We start from the raw sequence: 14,968 nt of genomic DNA on the forward strand, positions 1-14,968 counted from the left end.
GACATTTACAACCTCATGCAAAAACGTATATATTTGTTAGTGAAATTGTGAGAATTTCTGAAACTGAAGTACTAAAACTAAAATACAAATATCAAAATACCTCATCTTTTAGACTACTGACCTTAAATATTCTAGAAACGTTGTCCAGGGTGGCGTCCATTACCCGGATCTGATCAATTTGAAGTCCTCTCCAAAAAGAACACGTAAGCTCCTCTTAGCTAAGGAAGGTCATGACCTCCTGGTGTAAATGCGTCTATGTGCAAGATATTTACAAGTCTCATACCGCACACACACGTTTTGGTGTGTACTGTATGTTCTCATATGTTGCAATATTAATGAAGTCCGACTCACGATTGACATAGCATGTCACGATGTTGAGAAGTTCCCGTAACTTTGAAACAATACGCAATGTTTTTCTAAAAATACAAAGTTCTAAAATATGTAGAATTAGCAATTCAATTAGTCATTTTCCAAAAGCAATTAGTCCTCCTAAAAAGTAAAAGAATATCCGGATCCTAGTTATATATATATAATATATATACATGTGTTTATATATATATATATGTGTATATATGTATGTATGTATATGTGGATATATATGTATGTATATATATACGTATATATGTATGTATATATACATACATCTATATATGTATATATACGTATATATATGTATTCATATATATACATGTGTATACATATAAATATTGTACGCTCTTCTCTGCGTGTGTATTACCCCCTTGAAGATCAAGAAAATACTTGCGTAATAATAAAAAAAGAAGTAATACTTGGGTAATAAAATATAATACATATTTGTATTTTTATTACGCAAGTATGTATTCAGAAAAGAGATTTTTTTTTTTTTAAATCAAGTGCTATAACCAAAGTTTTGGCCACTGAGGATCTGTTTTATTGTTTAGACACAAAACCAGAGACGGGAACAGCAGCATGATCGTGTTGTGTTCAGGGACTTTCCCACCAGAGTAACAGTCATGAGTTATCTGTTAAACTGTGTAGGGGTAGTCTGGACCCCATGCTGCAGATCTGTGCTATTAAGTCCATTGATATGTTGATATTTGTTATCTATAAAATAAATTGATGTGCTTTCAAACACAATTTCTATATAGTGTGCATCATGCGCTTTATATCAAATCCAGAGGACTTCAAGCTCTCGTATTGCTGGGTTCATGATCACTTTTCACATAAACTTTGGGTCAGGACCAGAACCCTTTGAGAAACCTGCTTTAACAAAGCAAAGAAGTGCATGCAGTACAGAAAGGACTTTACATAACCTTGTGACGGAGACAAACAGGTGCCATTTGGTCCTTAAATGGTACAGAAAGGGGAATGTGAGATACTACTCTGCATTTTAATTAATAAAAGAAATCATTTAGGGGAAAGAAAATGCTGCTGATAGGAATTACAAGATACATGTTGTGTTGCACATGGTGGAGGAGGAATGGCACCTTAAGGGGAGAAGGTGTAACAGTTTATAAAAAACAAACTGTAGTGTCACACACACACACACACTATCAAACTTATTTTATGTTCCAAATCTTTATTTGGATCCCTTCCTTTTAGAAACAGGTGTCGATATGATCAGAATTAAATATATATAGCATGTGATACAAATATATTATTAGAAGGCAAGATCAATTTAACTTGTTCAATGACAGTGTCAGTGCAGGATTACATCTGTGAAATGAAGAATAACATTATTGTTATATTGCACATGAGTAGCAGCTCTGGGTTTCAAGTGGCCGACATGTAGACAGACGTTACAGCTGCCAGGAGACACAATATAAACCTTTATTTCCCTTCAGGACCGTAAAATATTATAGTTAACTAAATAAAACCACCGGACCGACTTCTTCATAAAGGTAAGGTCTGACGTTGGGCTCAGCTTTAGGTGTAAACAGAGATATCCTGGAAGAAACACTTATTATTATAATTGTAGATCTACCTTTCTGAATATTGGGCTGGGAATTGTATAAAATATTATAGATTATATTATATATATTAATTTGAATTATATTCTTGGATCTTTTCATATATTTATATTGTTAAATACAAAGAAACAACAGCTTGGATGGCCAGTTTGTAATCCAACGTCGTAGATATTATACTTGATATCCGATGTGATGTGTTTTTCATATTTGTGCTGTGTGTCTACGGTTTATCACGATCATTATTTGTTCGATACTATTCAGCTGCAGCTTGAGGCAAACTATGTCAACACCTGTTGGTAAGCAAAAGTGCAAAGTAAAAGTCGTTTAATAAATAACTCACGAAAGAAAAATGCTTCCATGAGCACGACAGCGATGTCTGGGTGGATTTGAAACCACGACCAGACACCGAGCTCGGGGTCCGCCGCCCCATCGGATCGCTCCACCGCAGGCCGAGCCGCCCGGACCGGAAGGCATCGTGGAAGAGGAGCGCGTGGCCTCGGGCTCTGAAAGCCGTCCTCCGTGTTGTGGTTACTGCCATTCCTCCAGAGCAACACTTCCACAACACGTTACGACTGCTGGGATTGTTCGATGGCGACGCCGAGCTTGTCGTAGATCTCCTTCAGCAGCAGGAGTGCAGTGTCCTCAGATTCCCTACAGACAGAGAGGCGAGAACATCACTTATTTTAATTAAAGATTAAAGTCAGGTACGAAAAATGGGGTCAAATAAAAAGAAGGAATCGAGAGGGCAGGATTCCTGCGGCCCGCCCCTCCACATGTATGCGTGGCTCACCAGTAGCACAGATGAGACTGGATGGCAAACAGGTACTCGTTGAAGCTCTCGATGGGTTTCTCCTGGAGGACGTAGTCGACCCTTCGTCCTCCGTTCAGCATCCCCACTTTGATCTCAGGCCGGTCCGGTTGCTCCGCTGACGCCGAGCACTCGGCCTCGTCGCTCGGCCCTGCAGACAGACGTGAAGAGAGATGAGCTGCAAGGCAACAGAAGACAGACTGGTTTGACTTCTTGGTCAAACCAGAGCGGATCAGAGAATGGGAAGGAAAGAAGAGAGCGTTGTGTGCACGCCCCCACCCACAGGTGCAAGCGTGCCATTGAGGAAAGGACAGCTGGATGAGTCAGTTTGGTGATGAGTGTTTGTTGGTATGTTACAAATGTGTTGTTGCGTGTTTAGCAAGTTTTATATGATAAACAGCTGTTATGATTGTAATTCAGACATTAAAAACGAACTTTGTAAATTACATTGTGCCGTGTCCACTATGTAACAATATACTAGAGTCTGGTGTTTGGGATCTTACACCACGATGTGTCACGACTTCCTTCATCGTTCTGTTCATCCTGCTTCATGAACTCTCCTGTCATTCCAGATCCTGTCCTCCTCACCTGATTGTCTCGTTCCCTTCACCTGGTCCTCACACCTTCTCACCTGTAGCCCCTCCCCTCGTTAGTCCCTCATTCCCTTCACCTGAACCTCACACCCTCTCACCTGCAGCCCCTCCCCTCGTTAGTCCCTCATTCCCTTCACCTGATCCTCACGCCCTCTCACCTGCAGCCCCTCCCCTCGTTAGTCCCTCGTTCCCTTCACCTGGTCCTCACGCCCTCTCACCTGCAGCCCCTCCCCTCATTAGTCCCTCATTCCCTTTACCTGGTCCTCACTCCTCTCACCTGCAGCCCCTCCCTCGTTAGTCCCTCGCCCTTCACCTGGTCCTCACCCTCTCACCTGCAGCCCCTCCCTCGTTAGTCCCTTCACCTGATCCTCACGCCTCTCACCTGCAGCCCCTCCCTCATTAGTCCCTCATTCCCTTCACCTGGTCCTCACTCCCTCACCTGCAGCCCCTCCCTCGTTAGTCCCTCGTTCCTTCACCTGGTCCTCACACCTCTCACCTGCAGCCCCTCCCTCGTTAGTCCCTAGTTCCCTTCACCTGGTCCTCACACCCTCACCTGCAGCCCTCCCTCGTTAGTCCCTCGTTCCCTTCACCTGGTCCTCACGCCTCTCACCTGCAGCCCCTCCCTCATTAGTCCCTCATTCGCTTCACCTGGTCCTCACGCCTCTCACCTGCAGCCCCTCCCTCGTTAGTCCCTCATTCCCTTCACCTGGTCCTCACGCCTCTCACCTGCAGCCCCTCCCTCGTTAGTCCCTCGTTCCCTTCACCTGGTCCTCACGCCTCTCACCTGCAGCCCCTCCCTCGTTAGTCCCTCGTTCCCTTCACCTGGTCCTCACGCCCTCTCACCTGCAGCCCCTCCCTCGTTAGTCCCTCGTTCCTTCACCTGGTCCTCACGCCTCTCACCTGCAGCCCCTCCCCTCGTTAGTCCCTCGTTCCCTTCACCTGGTCCTCACGCCCTCTCACCTGCAGGCCCCTCCCTCGTTAGTCCCTCCGTCCCTTCACCTGGTCCTCACGCCTCTCACCTGCAGCCCCTCCCTCATTAGTCCCTCGTTCCCTTCACCTGGTCCTCACGCCTCTCACCTGCAGCCCTTCCCTCGTTAGTCCCTCGTTCCCTTCACCTGGTCCTCACGCCCTCTCACCTGCAGCTCCCGCCCTCGGTAGTCCCTCGTTCCTTCACCTGGTCCTCACGCCTCTCACCTGCAGCCCCTCCCCTCGTTAGTCCCTCGTTCCCTTCACCTGGTCCTCACGCCCTCTCACCTGCAGCCCCTCCCCTCATTAGTCCCTCGTTCCCTTCACCTGGTCCTCACGCCCTCTCACCTGCAGCCCCTCCCCTCGTTAGTCCCTCATTCCCTTCACCTGGTCCTCACGCCCTCTCACCTGCAGCCCCTCCCCTCGTTAGTCCCTCATTCCCTTCACCTGGTCCTCACGCCCTCTCACCTGCAGCCCCTCATTAGTCCCTCATTCCCTTCACCTGGTCCTCACGCCCTCTCACCTGCAGCCCCTCCCCTCGTTAGTCCCTCATTTCCTTCACCTGGTCCTCACGCCCTCTCACCTGCAGCCCCTCCCCTCATTAGTCCCTCGTTCCCTTCACCTGTTCCTCACGCCCTTCTCACCTGTAGCCCCTCCCCTCGTTAGTCCCTCATTCCCTTCACCTGGTCCTCACGCCCTCTCACCTGTAGCCCCTCCCATTAGTCCCTCGTTCCCTTCACCTGGTCCTCACGCCCTCTCACCTGCAGCCCCTCCCCTCGTTAGTCCCTCATTCCCTTCACCTGGTCCTCACGCCCTCTCACCTGCAGCCCCTCCCCTCGTTAGTCCCTCATTCCCTTCACCTGGTCCTCACGCCCTCTCACCTGCAGCCCCTCCCCTCATTAGTCCCTCGTTCCCTTCACCTGGTCCTCACGCCCTCTCACCTGCAGCCCCTCCCCTTGTTAGTCCCTAGTTCCCTTCACCTGGTCCTCACGCCCTCTCACCTGCAGCCCCTCCCCTCGTTAGTCCCTCATTCCCTCCCCTCATTAGTCCCTCGTTCTCTTCACCTGGTCCTCACGCCCTCTCACCTGCAGCCCCTCCCCTCGTTAGTCCCTAGTTCCCTTCACCTGGTCCTCACACCCTCTCACCTGCAGCCCCTCCCCTCGTTAGTCCCTCACTCTTCAGCTCCCTCACTTCCACTCGTTCTCTGACAGGTTGTCTTGTGTGTCGTTGCCAAACTCTCCAGAGAATTCCAAATGACTAAATCTGATCTTCCCGTTACGACCCTGTTTGCCTGTTGACCCGACTTTAGATCTTGACCAGCCCCTTTTTGGATTTGTTGCCCTGTTTGACGGACCACCTGGTTCTGACCCGCCTGAACCACCAAGTAAAGATCCTCCTCCTGCATCCCTGTTGACGTGCTTTTGGGTTCCAGTACCTGTAACCATTACAACATGTGATGAAACACATGATGGTTGTACGTGTTGTGAATGGAAAGCTTTGAGTTCTCGTTGAACATAACGAAGAGGAGGACATGACAGTTTTGTCTGTTGCACTTGTGCAGCCGGTTCCATCAGCAGCTCATGTAATAAACTCACTAGGTACCTGAGGGGCCGTAGGACGTGCACCAGCATGGAGCTACTGACCTGCTTCTGAGGACTGACTCCCCCGGCTGTGAGCAACTTGATTTATACTATTCAACTGGTCCTGTTTGTTCAGAACATACAAGGTTACTAAGTGGCAGGAGAAGGAGGGGAGGGCTCGTGAATAGAACATTGAGTTTAAGATGAGATGTGTAGCAGTGCTGTTAGGCATAGAGGAAGGAGAAGCAGGAGAGCAGCGAGGTGTAACAGTTAATAACGACATGCATTACGTGACATTTGCTCTTTTGGGGGAGATCACACGACAAAGTAAACCAGTGATCGAGTGGGATTAGTTTTTTTCCCCATACATTCTGTGGGTTTTGCAGTATAGTTTTAACCATTAAACAGTAAATGAAAGTGTTGAGTTTTGCCTCTTTTGTGCATATTTATTTGATAGATACAAACCAGGAAAGTTAAATGTAACATGTAGAATAAGAGACACGCTTCTTAGGCTTGTAGGTTTAGAGTTTACAGAGAGAACCAGACTTGATATTTTCATAAATTCTAGCCAAGTTACCATCCTGGCTTACCTTGGACGTAATGGTTATGAAGGGCCCTCGGCCACTCTAGTATTTTCGTCCAAACATCATCACTTTGCTCTCCCCTCTTAGCAGAAGAAGTGACTGCAGCTGAGGCTGCGATTCAAAGGGTAAAGTGGTCAAAGTTGGGGGAAGTGAGAGCCAGATGGAGTGTAAGCCAGGAGGGAGCGTGGCAACATGCAGAGAGGGGTGAGAGGAAACCCAGTTAGACTGTTGCACACAAACACACGCAAAGACACAATTGCAAACACAAGTGCTATTTCTACCCTGTGTCTCTTGAATGTCTCTGTCAATGGAAGTCTCTCCTTCTTCCAGTGCAGCAACTGGTAGTCTTGAAAACGACTGCCACGCCGTCCGCAACGATCCCAAAACATTGTTCTTCAAATCCATGCTCATACGAGTGAAGCTATCCTTTAGTTCTATGAGACAAAGAGACACAGAGATTATCAGTAAGCCTACTACACAAAGGCCAACACCACAACATTACACCAAGACAAAGAGGAAGACACAGACAGCCATACCCAGGTGCATTCTCTTGCGGCCTTTATGATGAGGGATCAGCATGGGCTCCAGATCCACCTCGGTTACAATCATCGGCTCTATCCGGTAGGCAACAGGGTCATACTACACAGCAAAAAGGGGAATAAACTTTGTATCAATACACAATGGTAAACTCTTGGACTATTATTCTTGTCATTATGTCGATTCAATGCGTATTGCGTCTGTGTGGACAGGGGTTGGGTCACTAGATGTGTGGGAAGTCAAACTGTAGTTGTGGTAAATAAAAGCAGGTGCAGGAAATGTGCCTGAATGGGCAGATACATCAGGTCTGTGATTACTCACTGGATGGTAGATGTTGTAAAAGCTCTTGCAGGTTGGGAAGTTGTAGTTGGGATCAATGTGTTTGAGTCCGCGAACAGTCAGGAACATCCCAATAGGAGAGCCAAAAGCAAAGAACGTTTGTGGGTGGAAAGCCAGCTGTGGGTAATCGATGGATACCTGTGGAGAGAGGACGGGGTCGAAAACATCTGCTATCAGATTAGTTTGAAAGCAATGTTAGACGAAGAAAACACAGCGATGTAGATGGATGGAGCGACTCCTCTGGGGTCAGGGTGTTCAACTACATTTCATGACATCAACACAACGGTTAGGGAGTGCGTCTGCAGGTGAAGGGGAGACCAGGGCTCTGGCATTCATGCAAGGTGGGATGAGCGCAGACACAGTGTCTCTGTGGCAAGGATAGTGGTTTCAGTCACCTTGGCACAGTGAGACTTTGCCATGGAAACCCATACAATCATAAAATAGCCACTTTAATTCAAGCCGCCTTGACCTTTTCCTGAACAGACCAGACTGTATGTGAAAAGAACGCCCAGGCAGAGCTGACAGAAACCTAAAGACAAAGCCTGAGAGCATGTGGACGCCATGTGAGACACACCTGTCCCTTGGCTATGCCTCCATTGGTCTGTCCAGGCAAGCAGGGGAGAAGAGAAGCGGGGATGACAGAAGCAGGATGCATTAAGCTTTAATCTACTGGTCCTCCCAAGCACAACTGTGTCCCTCTGTGTCCGTGTGGTACCTGTCCGATGCCGACGTTAAAGTATTCGTAGTCCACAGCGCCGGTGACAGACTGCGCCCTGTGGAACTGGGACTTCTGCATGAATCCTGGAGACTCGTCACCGTCGTGGTCGCTGTTCACTTGAGGTGGAACTTGCAACCCTTCGAACAGATGTGCTGCCCCCGTCTTCAAATAATATTCAGATTTAGAAACATAATCGTTAATTCAGAAGATATCTGAACTGTAGATACTTTAGTTGGTTACTTATTTGGAGAGAGATCCCAAAAGAGCTGGCCATGAGTTACATTAGCTCCATCAAACGGTCTGTTTCTCACTGTTGACGACAGTAAACAAGCTCCCTTTGAAAGTTTAATCTTATCTTGGAACATTAAAAATGCATTAAAAAAAACATGCCACATAACCAGCCTTAGTCAAACAGAATACATCAATGATTGTTTCTACACATGGGAGAAAGTATGGAGTCAAATCAATTGTTTTTGCAAATATTGTGTGATATGGAAAGTTAGTGTATATTAAAAATAATAACACGCAAAGAAACCATCCAACAAAATGTCATCCAGACGAAGTCCAGACCCAAGGAACATGTTACAAACAGGCACTGCATTGGTCATATGTTCCACAACCAGAACACTCAGAATAGTTTGGGCTGACCTCTGAAAGACATTTCTTCTTGACGTAGTTCAGAATCTTCAACCGAGGTCCAAGAGGAATTCCTAAATTTTTGAGATCAGCATCTTGGCAAAGGGCCTAAAAAAGGGGATCAACACATGTTTTACAATGTAATACACTTGTAATTAAATTACAGATTTTTCTAAAGCAATTTTCGAAATAAAAAATAGTCAGGGAGGTGATATGAAATATTCTGTATTTCTTCTGTCTGATACCACTGACTCAGACTATTCTAAAGCCTAATACATAGATTTCACAAGTATAAATAATAATAATAATATTAATAATAATATTAATAATAGTATTTATATAGCACCTTTTAAAACAGAGTTTACAAAGTGCTCCACAGAGAAACAAAGCAGAGACATAGTTGAAACAGGGAGCCCGGAACACAAAACGCAGGAAGCAGAACGTCAACACAAACATTAAGACCAACAAATTGAGTGGCCGTTAGGACTAACTGAAATTTCAGACCCTAATTACTCGTAGATGTGCGTGTCCATTAAGCTTGTGTATGTGTTTTACCAGCGACTCCAGGTCGAGGTTTTCTGCCTGAAGTGTATCCAGGTACTGCTGGAGGCCCAGTCGAGTCAGAGTCTGCTGCAGTGTGTCGCAGTTCACAATGAAGGGCTCAGCGGAGGACACCTAAAGCACAGGGAGGGAGGAGAAGGGAAAGGGGATTTTCTTAACTACATGAAGAGAAAGTAGCAATCTTTCTATCTGTGTAGTGGTGTTATAATTTACTATGAACGTCATCGTACCCGCTCTTTGGCTTCTGATCCAGTCCTCTGATTGGTTAACATATCAAACAGAATCAGCGAACCTGAAGTACGAGGGATGAGAAGGAAAAAAGTTGTAATTCAGCATAATGATGATTTGTGTGTGTTGCTTTGTTTGTACATGCCTTACCCAGGCTATGGCCCACCACTGAAACAGCCCCATTGAAGTCGGAGTGTCTCTGTTTGAAGAGGGTGTGGAGCGTGTTGATCTCTGAGGCCACGGTGTCCACGATGGTCTGGCAGTAGGTGGGGCTGTTATAGAAAAACAGGTCCAGCAGAGTGTCGTTGGTGAAATGCCTCAGCCTACTGATGCTGGGTAAAGTGATCCTCTGGATGTCCCTGGAGTGGGGGCAGGGAGGGAAGACAAGAGTTTTACACTTTTCTGCAAGTACTGGAGAAATACTTCGGAGCATTGTTCAAAAAGCGGGATCTTGTTTTGCTCACTCTCGTGTTAATATTAATCTGAATTATTGAATCGGACTGTCCTGTCCAGGTCCCTTCAAACCTCAGAATAAACAACACGTAGCAGCTGAAGTATGTGCCGATACGTGTTATGTCTGCCTCTCGAAGGTTACCACTCCGCCTCACCCAAAGCAACACACACACACACACACATTGTGTTGTTACAATGAGCGAGGGGGACGAGGGCCCCCTCCTGTGAGAAAGAAGCAGAGAGCAGATCCGAGGTCAGGACGACGTCGCGGGATGTGGATGTTTGAAGAGCCGGACTTGTTTTGGGAGAGCAGAGTGGTTTTGGGTTTTGACCGGTGCTGACGGAGAAGGACTCTCGCTGTGATTGCAATCGCATGGAGCTTGTGTTTTACATGTGATCAGAGAATAAATCCTCCCGTTGGAAAGGAGAGAACTAGAGAAGGTCGTTGGCTGAATTATTACTTTACCAGACATCCAATTTTGGAAATACGCTACCCTCTCCACACTTACTCGTCCACGCCAGTGGCGTCGCCGTGTAGAGCGCTGTGCCAGTTGACTGGGAGGAACTCAACTCTTCCTACTTGGCCATCCTGCTGAGCATGCTTATAGTGCGAGGCCAGGAGGGAGAGGGAAACACTCCTGAAGTCATTTACTGGAGAGACAGGAAGAAAAAGAATCATACAAACACACACACACATATATGTACAGTATATACACACACACATGTAAAGACTCACACTCACCACACTGTATGATGGATCTGAAGCGCAAGTCACATGCAGGGCCGATGCCATGGACCATGAAGACAAGGTGGTCAACCTGTTTTGGTTCACCTGGGAAAACACAAAGAAATACGTCTAATCTGTGGATAATGCTGTGCGAAATGAGCGTATATTCTAGTTTATTTATTACTGGTACACACTTACCGGCAGGTATTTCTACAAAGATGTTGTTCACTCCCCTCTTGACTGTTCGAGGCCGTGTCTGCTCCGAGGGGGTGGAAGCCCACTCCTCCTGCAATGCTATAGGCTGATACTGCATTATAAGCTGAGAGAAAAGCATGAAAATGAAGAGGAGGTGGTTATTAGAAAGAAAAAAATTACATTAAAATGTTATATTAGAATAACAATGGTGTGACTTTGACATTTATTGAAATATAGTGGACATAGGAATGTATATTAACCTTGGGATTGTGTAAAATGACTGTTTCTCCAGTGGGAAACTCCAGTTTCGTTTTCCATTCGTCCAAGGTCACTGCTATCATATAGGCCTCCTGAAGAGTTGGAGGATGAGAGGGTAAGGAATTGAAGACAAACAGAGAGGAAAAGAGTTATGGAGGAACAGGCACCGTTTGTAAAGACAAGTTAGAGGTTGCAGGAATGAGTGATCAGGGTGCAGGTCTGTGTCAGACTACCTCCAGGCTCTTGCTGATGTCCTCGGGGTAAGGCAGGAACATGGTGTCTTTGTCTCCTTTATAGAACCAGGTGCAGCGGCGCACTGCAGTGGGGCCTTGCTCCCAGTACACAGCGTAGCGCTTCCTCTCCCTGACGTGAACGTCATAGCGCTCTCCATCCACAGCGACCACCACCTCCTCCTCTTGGTCTCCCACTGCACAGTCTATGGATGTGGGGAATCCGTGTGGTTATCAATGAACAGTATATCCTAAACGTGTTAAAGAAGCAGTGTAGCAGTGTAGCACCAAGGCATTTGGTTCTCGCCTTAAACGCCATCTCACTTCATTTTGAAAGTTATTAATATTGATATACAGGCTGGCGGCACAGTACAATAGAGGAAAGATATTTAAAATACAATGTATATACATAATTTGATGTTCGTGATATTATTATTTTTTCTTCTAATTTATCAGTAGTTCACATATGCCTTTTATTATTATTTTTACTATGTCTCTTTCTTTTTCGTTTTCTTTTCGTTTTCTTTTTTCGTTTTCCTGTTCTGGTTTTGTTGTTGTTGTTGTTTGTATGACATTTTATGTTTTGATCCATATGTGTGTTACTGTCTGTGTGCCTGTAGTATAGTTGGGAGGGGGCGGGGCTAAAGGCTTCGGGGCGGGGCCGTCCAACTCCTCATCTCAGAGGAGCCTACAGACCTCGGTCTTTGGACGGTCCTCCATTCGTACATTTTTTCTGTTGTTAATGTCTGTCAGTATGTACACGTTATGTATGTACCTTTGGAAAATAAATTACTTACTTACTGTGTAGAACAAAGGTACTGTTGATGAATCATAAGGAGTTTCACATAAAACCGGCCTGAAACTGAACTCCCTGAAACTTGCTGATAAACCGCTTGTTGCACTGCGTCTTGTCAAGAGAGTAAAGCGTCCGACTGGCACCAGGACAGTTTTGGCAACAGTAATGTTTTTTTTATAGTTTTTTTATAGTTTCACATAACTACACACATCTTTACGATTGACGTATTTACACACGCTTACCAGGGCAGCAGGCATTCTCTAGTTTGTCAGAGTCTTCTCTGCTGAAAGGAAGCCAGGAGGTGTTGTCATCGGCCCGTCGACAGAAGAACCAGTGAGGCTGCACTTCTTGATAAGAAGCCGGGACCGACTCCATGTCGAGCATCTCAAAGGATGACGTGGAAGAAGGAGAGGCCCCATTCACTGCAGGCGACCCCTGGAGACAGATGATGCTCAATCAATATCTCTTCTTCATGCCAGCAGTCTTGCTCAATAAAAAAGCAAATATATGCTTAAAACCTGTTCATACAGGTGTACACTATTAAACTCTGGAGCTCCCAGATTAAGAAAGTGGTGGAAGCGCATGACAATGTGTCTTGTAATAACTGCATTGTGTTGCAAAAGGGTTTAGCCGAAAATCAACATTTGCATTTTTATCATTTGAAAAGAGTGAATAATATTTTTAACACAACTGTTGTCACAGATTATTATGGTATGTTGCTCCTGTAAAATGTATAGCTTAACCCTCGTAAATAGAATTTATTGGAGACACATTGAGAATTTACTTTAATCAACAACGAGGACCCCAAGTCGCCTTCAGTGCACCTGCAGCTGATCAATGACGAATGATGCGACTCAAAATAATCTTCAATGTAAAAGATAACCTATCGACAGTTACTGCGAAATGACGATAACTCTGACAGGACCTTTGTACAGCACCATAGATTAAAAAATTCTTCTTGAGACAATAAACATCAATGAGTCATTATCAAATTCTCCAATAGATTTTTCAAAATAACACTTTTTTTTGTAAAGAAAAAAGCTCTGTTTGCCATCAATGTATGTAATCCCAGACCTAAATGTAAAAGCAAAACTCTAATCCCAATAACTTTAATGTTGAACGATAACCTAACCCCAATCTTTGGGATCCAGGAAACAGACTTTGACAAACAACACAGTGATACACATATGCAAAAACCCTGCATGCCTCTCACCTGATCCTCAGGTGTGTTCTCTGCTGCCACAGTCTGAGTGGGGTTGTCAAACTGCTCTTGGGTGTCGACGTTTGGGGCATCCTGAGATGGACCCCCCTCTTCACCAGGACTGTGTGACATACAGCCAGAGACCTGACCCCACACCTCAGCTCTTACCTGAGGGGGTCAGGGGGCCACGCACAAACAGGACCTATAATGAACTCAACTGCACATAAACAAATGAGAGAAAGGGGAGTTTTAAAACACCATCACAACTACTAACGTTACATAACATACCTGTCAAGCTTGCAAGGCAATACCTGCACCAGACTGTTGTTGAGCAGTTTAACCTGAACTAGTATCTGACGGTAATCTCAGAATAGACCCGCAGCTGTCTCATCAGCAGCTCGTCAGGTGAACGTGACAGCTGCCCGACCTGCACACGGCCGCACGATAACAGGTGAGTTGATGTAACTGTTACGTCACAGTTAACTAACGTTAAGTTAGCACTTCTTGACATTGTCTCCAACACAACTGACGCTCACGGATTGTTCTCGTTATGCGTGTATTCCAGAGCTAAACACAACACACACGATACGAGGCGATATAAGTCATGCTAGCTCTGTTAGCTGGGGGAGGTGACCGGTGTTACGGTTGAAGAAGCGACCGCGTTGACTGGCGACTTCGAGCCGTACGCGTCCGTTGTTGTCGTTAGTTATGTGTTGAAAATAGGAAGAGAACACGTAGCTATACCCCGTGAATGCCGCATTGTTTAATTGGTACAGTATATATTATTATGTACCGGGGTTGACACTGTATTACAACATTAAGCCAAAGCGGCATTCGCGAGGACAGCTATACGTGTCCTCTATCCTATTTTTCGAACGGCCGTCGTAACCACGACAACAACGGACGTATTCGGCTGAAAAGTCGCCAGTTAACAGGGTCGCCTGTTAAACCGTAACACCGGTCCGGACCGGACCGGACTGGACCGGACCGGACGGGAGGTTTTCCGTCGTTTGAACGTTTTAGCACCATAGTCACAGACAACAGTGGACTCACTCACCGACAACTTCACATTCAGTTACGGCTTGTTGTCGTTGAGCCGCTCGGTCCCGCGATCCAAGCCTCCTCCTGTCAACCGCTACCCGGTTACCGTGCTGTCGGAAATATGAGCTTTACGAGCACCGACAAACCGACACATACCATTACGAGCACCGACTAACCGACACATACCATTAGGAGCACCGACTAACGGACACATACCATTACGAGCACCGACTAACGGACACATACCGGGTTCAGACGACGATGTTATTAGAGGACAGTGTTTTCTGTTAAGCCCGAGTTGTCAAAGTGAGACGACCACACAGGGAAATACGTAAAGGAATATCACTCATACAATAATACAATCCTACATTTTCTTCAGTATTCCTCGTCAGCACAAAGTAGTTACGAGTCTGTTAACCTCTAAATCAAACGGTCTCTGAAACGCCACGTATAGTGCAAGAGAACCGAATGTTCCTGCGTAAAGGTCAGAGTTACGAGGAACACGTGAAGGCGACATGAAGCAACGCAGCATCACCAGGTCACCGCCTCCAAATGTTAAGCTGACGTC

General features: G+C 46.0%; 1 protein-coding gene across 6 annotated transcripts; it reads right to left on the bottom strand.

Annotated features, from left to right (window-relative positions):
- Positions 1–1,538: 1,538 nt before the first annotated feature.
- ddhd2 (DDHD domain containing 2) lies at positions 1,539–14,930 on the bottom strand. 6 transcript variants are annotated; one of them, XM_056419774.1, is made up of 19 exons: positions 14,769–14,930; positions 13,372–13,576; positions 12,401–12,593; positions 11,366–11,568; positions 11,135–11,224; positions 10,878–10,998; positions 10,695–10,784; positions 10,462–10,603; positions 9,650–9,858; positions 9,502–9,563; positions 9,266–9,385; positions 8,723–8,818; positions 8,072–8,236; positions 7,339–7,494; positions 7,017–7,119; positions 6,762–6,914; positions 6,487–6,591; positions 2,740–2,935; positions 1,539–2,600 (listed from the first exon to the last, which is right to left on the bottom strand). In XM_056419774.1, exons 2-19 carry the CDS (start codon positions 13,489–13,491, stop codon positions 2,516–2,518), a joined length of 2,409 nt encoding a protein of 802 aa, XP_056275749.1. In that variant the 5' UTR covers positions 13,492–13,576; positions 14,769–14,930; the 3' UTR covers positions 1,539–2,515. The 6 variants fall into 6 exon arrangements, with proteins under 6 accessions (XP_056275749.1, XP_056275750.1, XP_056275748.1 ...); XM_056419775.1 differs by having other exon boundaries at positions 14,647–14,930; XM_056419773.1 differs by having other exon boundaries at positions 14,417–14,930.
- Between the last annotated feature and the right edge of the window lie 38 nt (positions 14,931–14,968).

The sequence above is a fragment of the Pseudoliparis swirei genome, chromosome 7 (assembly GCF_029220125.1).
Source record: "Pseudoliparis swirei isolate HS2019 ecotype Mariana Trench chromosome 7, NWPU_hadal_v1, whole genome shotgun sequence".
In the NCBI taxonomy this organism is placed as follows: domain Eukaryota; kingdom Metazoa; phylum Chordata; class Actinopteri; order Perciformes; family Liparidae; genus Pseudoliparis; species Pseudoliparis swirei.

Bases quoted from the DNA above. Each gene is read 5' to 3' on its own strand.
- ddhd2 (XM_056419774.1), bottom strand. From the start codon at position 13,491: ATGTCACACAGTCCTGGTGAAGAGGGGGGTCCATCTCAGGATGCCCCA. The intron at 11,569-12,400 runs GTAAGCGTGTGT...CCACATCCATAG, and splicing joins AGAGAATGCCTGCTGCCCTG to ACTGTGCAGTGGGAGACCAA. The intron at 10,999-11,134 runs GTTAATATACAT...CTTTTCTCTCAG, and splicing joins TCATTTTACACAATCCCAAG to CTTATAATGCAGTATCAGCC.